Raw genomic sequence first — 10,429 nt, 5'->3', positions numbered from 1 at the left:
CTTCGGGCTACGTATGCAAACATTTCCTGAACTTGTCCTTGTGCCTTTAACAAGCTACCTCAGACCCATTTTAGCCACCCGAAGATGAAATTTCTGTCATCATCTACTTGCCTCGATACTGATAGGACTGAAGTCTTGTCAACATTCATGCTCTTCTGGGAGTTTACTGAGATGTTTGTTTCTCACAAAACTGCAGTGAACGGCAACTTGGCTTCAAACATCCAAAAAATATGTCATGAATCAAAAAAATGTCTCCATACTGCTCATCTGAAGTAATCGAGTGTCCTGCAGCTTACACATTCCTAGATGTTTTGAAAAAAACATCACAAAATTGTATTTTGGCTTTGTTTGTTGTATTTGATGTATTTTTGGACGTTTGAAGCTAAGATACTGCTCACTGCAGTTGAGTGGAAAAAACGTCTCTCAAACTCACAGAAGAACATGGATGTTAACAAAACTTCACCAGTCCTATTGACAAAGGGTTGAGTAAATAATAACAAAAATTTCATCTTAGGGTGAACTATACCTTGTTGTTGTTTTGCCATGCAAACTTGTTGGAAAATGTTTTATTGAAAAATTTATTTTTTCACTTAAGAAAAATAAAGGTGTTGTTAAATTAAACAGTTGCCTCATTTTTTATACGTCATTGTTTCAAAAATGTTGTGTACATGTTGCTTAAATATAGTCCATAAATAAACGTTAGAAAAAATATTTAAAAATTACCTTGAAAAGCCATTGATTTCAGGTGAGATTTCTAAGTAAAACTTACAAAGAAGGAGAGAGTAAAATTCAATGACCATATTAATAATCATCAGTAAATTATCTGAGGTTTGCTAGTAAAAGAAACTTATATCTGCAAGTAAAGTTAACTTGATAATTGCCCTTGTCAAATTTACTTACAATTTCCAAGTGCAAAACATTTCCTAGGTTTTCTCAAGTAAATTTTCACTCCCAGATTGTGACTTAGAAGTACGGTTTCTGTGAACATCCATGACATAATTATCCAACATGTCATAATTACAATTGAAAACTAAGTTTTCTCTGAAAACTCTATTGGCTTGGAGTTTAATAATGTGGAATTAACAGAATACCAGTCAAAGATGGATGTTTCACGTCAGCATTGAATCCAAATTTAATGGATATAGTGTTATACTGTCGGTGCACAGCATTTTTAACACTTGTAATCATGCAATGTACCATTTGTCTCATATGAGGTGAACCCAACATTAAGCATTTAACATCAGTAACATACAGTGTAAGTTCACTTGTTTACTTCACTCATCATCATCTTGTGGACAAGAACAAACAATGTTCCATACTCATCAAATTCATGTCTTTATTGTGTTCACAAGTATGAATACACTTCTTGTCCCAGTTGCAGACAAATGGCATGACGTAGACACAACTGTGTGGAATGATTTGTAAAAACAAAACAAAAACAGTCTATGGCTTACCAAGCACAACACTGAATCTATTTACAAACTCAAATCAGCTCACTGACAGTTTGAATATTGGAGGAAAAAGCTTTTTCTTTTATAAATATAAAACAGGGAAAGGAAAGAGGGCCACTATGGGCCAAAGGGGGGGGATAAAGTCTCTTTCACCGAGACAGTTTAACACTCAACAGAGTTATACATATCCCATTTTCTGTTATGGCACCAGTATCAAAGCATGTCCTTGACTTGCTGGTTTTGACCCTGGATGCTTCATCTCAAGCAGGTTAAACAGATCTAGTACGCACTGAACCAACAAGTAGAATAGAGTAAGAACTAAACAAATAAAAAGACTAAAAATTAGACATAGACCGTGACTGTCACATGAGGTATTGTGGATCAAAGCATTTCTGTACATTGCCTCATTTTTCCTAGTTTTTTGGAATAGTTTGGAAAATCATTGTAATTATAAACCAGAAACTGATCACATAGAATCTACATAAAAAACACAAATGAGGATGTCAATAACAATTTTCTATGAGAAAATTCAAACCTAAAATGGCAGTATGTTGACATTTATATGTATAAAAAAATTACCAAAAATGTAGCAGCAACAAGAGAAAAGCATCATTTTCAATCCATCACGTTTTTTTGTCTCTTTTTATTTTCTTCTTTCAAACATGTATCTGGGATTTATTTTCTATAGCAGCGGAATACAAGGAGTGTTTCTCTCCTACTCTCTATCCTTAATGTACAATCAGAAACCTAATTTAAAGGGTTCCTACACAGTTGGACACATTACAAATTCAATACTTTCTTCGAGAATTGGATTTGAAGAGAGCCCTCTTGTCCATATTCATATGTAAAGTATATATTGACCTGGTTATAACATCTTTCCTGTCCTGTGTAGGAACCCTGATTTAAACTCTACAGCATTAAGACACACCTCCCTGTTGAGTCTTCACCCTTTTTGCTACCTTTCTACCCCTCTGTGCTCTTGCCAGCTTTACTCTACACATTTTTAAGCAAGTCCCAAAGAGATGCAGCCCATGTCTTTTAACTTTGTGCAAAATCACATCAATAGTCTGACTGACCCCCCCCCCCCCCCCCCCCCAACCCTCCCACCCCAAATCCATGAGCAGATGCTGTCTTGGTGATTTAGAGGCAGACTGAAGTTTTAGTTTTACAAATATTTCTGGACGGCAGGGCCGCTCTGGAGGCAGAGATAGTTCAACATCAGTAGGTAGAGTCACGTTTTACTAGACAAACATTACCAGAAAAAATTGCGTATTATTTTAACTATAAAAACAATACTCTGAGCCTTCAGCTTTTGGCTCTGTGCACTTTTTAAGGTTTAACTAAAGCAATGCTACTTCTTAAAATGTGAGAGCAGCTCAGCCTGAATGAAATGTTTATTTAACCAAAACTCGAATTAGAGACTTTGAAAGCAGCTACAGCAAGCCACTGGTTCTATGAGACTCATGACAGTGTCTAGCAGCATTCGTTCTTTTTTTTTTTTTTAAGTATTCCTGCCATACTGGTCAATTCCTTTGTGCCATTTGATATATCAGATCCAGGGGACTGTCTGCAGGCGCTGCTCTGACTCTCCATCACCAAAAGACTCCTGCTCAAATCCCCATTCCATTTTAATGCTGTTTTACATACTTAATCACTGTGGTGTTTTTTTTTGTTTTTTTTTTAACGACCAGCAGCGCTGACCAAAAGTGCTTTTTTTCAGAAAACAAAGTTGGAATGGTTTCGGTTCAACTACACAGAGAAATGACATACAACAGACTGTGGGTTGCTCTGCTTGGTTGTGCATCATTTTGATCTTATCAAACAACAGCAAGCTGAAATTAGTAAAATGGATATTGTGAATGAACAAAAATCTGATTTGTCCAAACCTTAACATCAGCAGTCCACAGTCACTCAAATGAACAGAGTGCCTCACAATACACTTAGTTTAAAAACAAAAAGCTTGTAAGAGGTATAAGACTAACTGATTTATAATAAAGTGACTAAACATAAGCAAGCAGGGATATGTTTCCACTGCAACAAGACAAACATGGGAGCTTGGACAGGAAGTCTAAAACACTCTAGATCTGACAGAAGAGAAATGAAACGAAAAAAGCCTCCTCTCCTAAAAGTCACTTTTCAGGCGAACACCTGAAGACTTCAATGGACCTACTGTACATTACGCTTTGGGATGGTTTAGTAGGCAAGTTGAGTCTGTGATAATTTTTAAGATTCCTAGTTTAATATTTGAGGGAAATTAAAAAATATATATATATATTAAAATGTCTGTTTTGTGATTTCAAATTGAGCCCACGCAGTATTTGCAGTATTCATCAGTATTCGGTGTCTTTTGACTCTTGTACATTTCTGTAGTGTTCATTTCATTTCATTCCCCAGGATGGGAGGTGACACTGGCAGGAAATGTGACTTGGGGTTTGTTGCGGTGTGGGCGGGGAGCACTTGGTCCCGTCTTGGCAGTTACAGAGGACAGTGGGCATGCGAGTGACATGTCATTCATGACAGCAGCCCACCAGAAAGAAGAAGGGGTGAGGGGTGGGGGCTAGCACGCTCTACCTAGCCCACCTGTCATCACCTTCTGTCAAAAACTTTTTCTTGAGCATCACGTCATCATGTGACAGCCATTTCAGATGTTGATATCTCTGACATCTGTTGGGGTACAGGACAGGTCCACATCCTCGTCCACATGTTTGGTTTCTGTTGCATTGCTGTGCTGCTGAGCCTGCCGCAGGCTGGACTCAAGCAGAGACTCTATCTGCTCCTGACATGCCCGCAAGCAGTCCTGCAAGGACACAGTCAACACTGGGTAAACACCGTCACACTGCAATCAATGGCCAACCTTTCCATATTCAAATACGGGTTTGGAAGAAAGAGCATTTGCATACCGGGTCACTGCGAATGACCTGTGACAGGAAGTTGGTGAGGTTCTGGGAGGACAAAGAAGCATCCTGCCTCTTCAGATAGAGACCTTGAACAGCTGCCACCACGCTGCCTGCTGCTACCATGGATGGGGGACTGGCGATGAAGTTGACGTCTGTGGAAATGAAAAGAAAGAAAGACATCCCTTTATTAGTCACACACTACATGCACATGCACACACACACCATACTTTGGTGAAATTCTTCCTCTGCTTTTGACCCATCCTGGTCAGTCCTTCCTCTGTGGCAGACCAGGAGCGGTGGGCTGCCAGCCGACTGGCACCCAGGGACCCAGTTTCTTCCTCATCACCATTGACCATTGACCATTGGTGATCTTCATGCATGTTTTTTAGAGGGGGGTTTAATTTTTTTTATGGAGGATACCCCCAGGTGAACACGGGGACAACATGCAAACTCCACACAGAAAGGCCCCTTTAAGGGGCAGCAGGCACTGAAGGCATGGTGGAGGACACGCCCTCAGCGCCCCAGGCAGGAATCAAACCCGGGACCTTCTAGCTGTGAGGTGACAGTGTTGCCACTGTCCCACCGTGCCACCGCATGCATGCCAAAGCATGCATTACACTAGGGAACATATCTTTTTTCCTAAAATAGATGAATATGACCATTTCATATTATAACCTAAAAGTTCCTACTCTACCCTACCTCCCTTCGAGTAAGAGATGCCTTACATTTAACCAATATGAACTGACTACAGACCAGACAGTAAGGCACCCAGGCCCCTTCCCATGATGTATGCTACATTTTTCTATATGCGCTCTGATCTGATCTGTCAGCCTTTCAGTGATATTCAGACCTACTATATGAAGCAAAGCTGACAATAACAAAAACTTAGTTGCATCTATTAGAATTTTAAAGATGCATTTGTGTTTACAACAGCAATGTCACAATATAAACTTTGCAATATCTCACTGATCAACTGACCAATCTAAAATGTCACAATAAACAATACTTCTGGCAGCAAATTCTGAGTGAAGTTAAGAAAGAACAAATCGGTCAGTATCAGTCTGTCCTCCTTTCCTCTGCACTCCTCCTCCTTCTGCTGCTGATGTGACTGACTGCCAGCTGGTACCACTGATTAGGAAGGTTAGGAGGTGCTGCCATCTCAGCCAGTGGATTTTCAAGAATCAAATTTTAAGATACAAGTCAAACTAAGCATAATAGCTCGGCTATATACAGACAGCTTTCGTTTTAGCTTGTTACCAGCACACTGTGGTTGAGTAAAACAATCCGTGTGGATGGGTAAAATTAAATGAAAATATTACTTTCTACACCTAGTGTTTTAACAAAGTACTCTTACTGGCTTTTCAATTGCGATGGTTTTGTTCTACTTAGGTAAAACATTACATTTTACCTTGCCTACTTCGCTGTGTTCCACCACTTAGCTCTGCTGTACGCTGAAGTCATGACCCGTCCTTCTCTGGCTCTGATTGGTGAGTACTCGTTGCTTTCGCTGGTTGGGTTGGTTAGATTTAGGCATGAGGAGTGAGACTGGTTAGGATAAGAAAATCAGGGCAAGCCAATCAGAGGCAGAGTCAGGTGGGTCATGCCTTTGTCATCCTGGGAGAAAAATATTGTCACAGGGTGAAGTAGATTAACGACATGACAGACAATGTGTTATGCCTGTGATATGAAGGATAACCCATGTTGAGGTTGCCAAAAGGTGACAAGTTTGCACCCCTGAACTTTGAGTGAAATATTAATCAGCCCTGTCTGGAAATGTGTCAGTAAGTTGTATTAGGTTGCAGGAAAGAAAATAATGAGTCTAACTACATACAGAAGAAACAGATATGAAATATATAAATATACAAATAATATAAACGTTACAGCAGCGGAACATAGAGGAAAATGAGAAATGGGAATATTAAGGATTTTAAAATATTGAAAATCAATAAATAGGTATCAGTGTATGCTTACATGACAAATGTTCTTCATAATTCTTTTACCAGTTATAAATGTTCAGTTAAACAAGTATATTTCCTGAACACATGAAGATACAAAACATGAACTTGTATTAATACATAAGCTTTATGCCCTACCTGTAGCGCAGAGAGCCACAAAGGTCTGGGCATGTTTCCTGAGGATCTGCTTGGTGGATGGGTAAATCTTCAGCTTGGACAGGAAGTGCTCGATGAAGTCATGAGGTGTGACTGAAGCCAGGTCCCATTTCAGTTTGCTGAGAACCAGCAGCTCCATTTGCTGTGGACGGACCAGACCAGAGGCATTCACTCATATTGACCCACTTATTTGAAGTGACTTCATGTTGACTCCTCCTTTTACATCTGCTGTGACATTTACTTCCTACAGCTTTAGCCCTCTAAACAGTTCTTTCTCTTTCAGCTTTCTCACATATATGTGTGTGTGTGTGTGTGTGTATGTGTGTGTGTGTGTGCGTGTGTGTGTGTGTGCGTGCGTGTGTATATGCACGTGCGCACACACACACACACACACACTATCTGTGTCCACTTTTGTGGAGTCACAGCAATAGGAACAGCTGCACATAAAATTAATAAACAAACACAAAGAAAAGTGTATGCCTGTAGTTCTTCATGTTCAGTTCGTCATTGCCAACAGTCCAACAGTCTGCACCTCTCTCTTATGGCCACAAGGTGTCAATGTGACTAAGTGTTTTCTTGGCACTCACTACGCCCATTCATGAAATCAGAGAGGCCTTCTAGTTACCATGGGAGAGTCACAGGCAGCCTTTCTGCTGCACCAAAGCTACATCTTTTCTTTCTTTTTATTTTAACCAAACAATCTGTGACATGTCAATACAATCTATATTTTCCATGGTGACAACAACAAACCAGATCAACTGCAAACACCGTATTCTGGTCATGTGGTCTCCAGTGCATGCTGCTTATGTACTGTACATGTTATGCAACATCCATGTCTGCAGAACTCAATTACCAGCAGCTCTCCAGGCTGGACCGAGTTGTCCGTGTAGATACAGAGTTTCTCCGCTGTTAAGGGCACAGTCTCCTTCATCTTAGATGCTAGAAACATGCATGTGGCTCCCAGCAGCTGTAGTCTTGTTTTCCTGGTGGCCTCCACTGATAAAAATCTGTCCAAATAGTTCATAGCCAGTGGAAAAACTTCCTCCTCACATTTCTGTTCCTCGCAGACCTGGAAGGTGATAATAGCACTTAGAGGTTGATGCTCCATGCTGGAAGAAAATTTCCCCATTCATATGCATTATTAAGTCTTTGCCCCCACAGGCTCTGTGTCTTATTCCGCTCACAGCATTGTGTACCCAACAGCTGCATGAACCACAATCACCTTAAAAGAAATGAAAAGTAATATTTTGTGCATCTCATTCATTTAGGATTAGAGTTTAACTATTCTGTATGACCCACTATTTAATGTAAACTCCATTTCATCTGTAACTGCAAACATTTAAAGTCACTTCTTTTTTATCCAGTCCATTTAAGTAATAATGTGACTTGTAATGAAAATACTCAGGAATTAGTTTGCGGTCAGTTCTGGCAGAGACACAAAGGTGGCGTCGATGCAAGTTTCACTCTCTAATTTCAACTTCGTCATTTTTTCAAAAAATATTTAGAAATATTTAAAAATTATCAGGGTGTTTATGATTGACCTGTAAATGATCCTTGTCGAATGCCTGACCGGATGAGAGTAAAATGTGTCGAATTATGACACGTATGAATTCACAAAAAATTCATTTCTCAGACTGGGCTTTCTCATGCGCTTGCAGGCGACACGTCCCCTTGACTCTCACATGCAATTTCAGAAATTAATAAAAAATACAAATTTAAAAAGAATTAATTCCAAAAGTTCGCGTTAATGTCAAAAAACATCTAATCTATCAAATCCGACTGTCAAAATGTGTTTAGTACTCTCTCACTTTTAAGAAATATCCTTTGTTTCTGAGCAAACTTTACAGACAGCAGTTATACTTGTGAAGCAAAACAAACTTTACCAATTGATCCCAGTAGAACAAGCTGTAGCAGTCAGTATGTAACCATTTTATGACATAGATGCATTTCTGGCTGATTTGACAGCGATACTGTCATTGTTGCTGACATTAAAGATTTTTAATGATATTAAAATCCTTCTCATATACGACAACAAAGATGGCGCGCAATAGCCTACTGGCACGGGCCAGACTGCATACGTGTACATTGCTGTTATTTTGAAATATTTTGCACAAGTAATGACATTTCATAACCTTCTAAAATACTATAGGCTAATAAATAATCTATAACATGGTAATCATGATAGAAACTGGGTGGGTCTGTAGCCAATATCTCCTCTTTTGCCGAAGGACCACCCAGCAGTCTTGAGGACATACTTTACAGAGCGTTTATGTAACATGCACGGTGAAATAAGACATTAAGCTCTCAAAGATTCACAACTTTCAAATCAATATTAATTTCTCATGTTTAAGCCTATGTCGGTAAGATAGCGACAGACTACTACTAAGTTTGCAGCAAAACTCGGGGACGAGGAAAGCTGAAGTGAAGTAGCTAAACCAACCTCTAACATCCAGGTGGCAACCATTTTCCTCATTTTGGGTACAATTTCTTTCTGAACACACTTGAAGTAGTTTGGCGACGGTAAGTAGTTTTCCTCAGCCTTCAGCATGGTGTGTAGAACACGGTCGTTGAGCAGGTTGACGTCCTGGTAGGCTCTCCTGATGGAGTCCACTTCGCAGCAGAGCAGCTGGTCGTCCATAATACTTGTGGTAGTAATATTGTTCTGACCGTCAATAGCCCACAATTTTAACCCTGTTAAAATTTTACTATGCCAGAGATAACAGGCTACAGTAGACAAAAGGCTGTAGACCGGTTATTTTAAATCACTTTCTGCTTGCTGGGTTGCTGCTGCTGCGTGTTCCTGCCCCTTCGATGTGCGCGACTCCTTTGAGGCACAGACAGCTTCCCCCTGCGAAACAAAAACCCCTGCCTCGCGCTCACTAAACGCTCAACCGGGCTCGCGCGCTCAAATACATGAAGTTGCGCGCGCTGTGTGTGTGTGTGTGTGTGTGGGGGGGGGGGGATGACGTCAGCTGTTGTTAAGAGGTGGGGGATCAAAGACACAAGGAGTTTGCTTTGGAGCACGCAAGAAGAGGTTTTATTACACGCACACAGACAGCCATATATCTATATCTTTCTCTCTCTCTCTCTCTCTCTCTCTCTCTCTATATATATATATATATATATATATATATATATATATATATATATAGATAGATAGATAGATAGATAGATACCCTCCTATATCTACAGAGGACGTGGGAGGTCCGGGACTGAGGAGAGCTGAGGGGGGAGGAGGCAGGCAACTAGCGTCAGTAGGGGGCGATGAGGCCTTAGCTACACCCCTTCTTCCTTATTCGTCTGTCTCTCCCCAACACTCAATGAAAACAGCAGCTCTCTCAACTGTGCTCAACATGAGGTATGCACATGGGACAATAGTGTACTCTAAAATCCACAGACACAGTGGACCCTTACGTATTTCCCTCTTTTCCTTGTCCAAATAGCATAGGGGTTAGGATTAAGTGGATTAAATCAGGCTACACTACATATAGCTCTGCCAATAAGCATGATTAACATTTTACAAGCTACACATAAACCCATTTTTTTTTACCTGTAGAATATCTGTGATGCAGTACATTATTAATGAAATCAGTTAGACACTGAAAAATGGCTTATTATTTACCACCGAAGCTCCCTATGCACAATGCAGTTGAATTAACAATGTAAAAACTCCCCATGTGACTCCCTCAGACTGACTCAACTGTGAGTCTGAGGTCTAACTTGTGTTCGTTTGATAACTGGTGAGTCAGCATATGTGAATGGAATCCCCACTGTGTGTTTGATTATTTTATCATATGTTGTCACTGAGAATATATACTACTCAAAAACACAATATTGGAGTGAAAATAGCTTTAAGAGTTTACAGTTTAAAAACTGTCTGTAACACACAGACACTTAGACACACACACAAACGGGAGGAGATGAAATTGCACCAATGGGAGAAATTGCTGTTACCAGGCAGTGTAACTTT

General features: G+C 40.0%; 1 protein-coding gene across 1 annotated transcript; it reads right to left on the bottom strand.

The window, feature by feature from the left end:
* Positions 1 to 3,110: 3,110 nt before the first annotated feature.
* ccnd1 (cyclin D1) lies at positions 3,111 to 9,372 on the bottom strand. The gene is made up of 5 exons (XM_076730703.1): positions 8,900 to 9,372; positions 7,313 to 7,528; positions 6,442 to 6,601; positions 4,352 to 4,500; positions 3,111 to 4,248 (listed from the first exon to the last, which is right to left on the bottom strand). Exons 1-5 carry the CDS (start codon positions 9,095 to 9,097, stop codon positions 4,093 to 4,095), a joined length of 879 nt encoding a protein of 292 aa, XP_076586818.1. The 5' UTR covers positions 9,098 to 9,372; the 3' UTR covers positions 3,111 to 4,092.
* Between the last annotated feature and the right edge of the window lie 1,057 nt (positions 9,373 to 10,429).

Source organism: Chaetodon auriga, chromosome 1, assembly GCF_051107435.1.
Source record: "Chaetodon auriga isolate fChaAug3 chromosome 1, fChaAug3.hap1, whole genome shotgun sequence".
Taxonomy (NCBI): Eukaryota; Metazoa; Chordata; class Actinopteri; order Chaetodontiformes; family Chaetodontidae; genus Chaetodon; species Chaetodon auriga.
The sequence above is the reverse complement of the archived record's forward strand: the minus strand, read 5'-3'. Positions and strand labels throughout refer to the sequence as shown.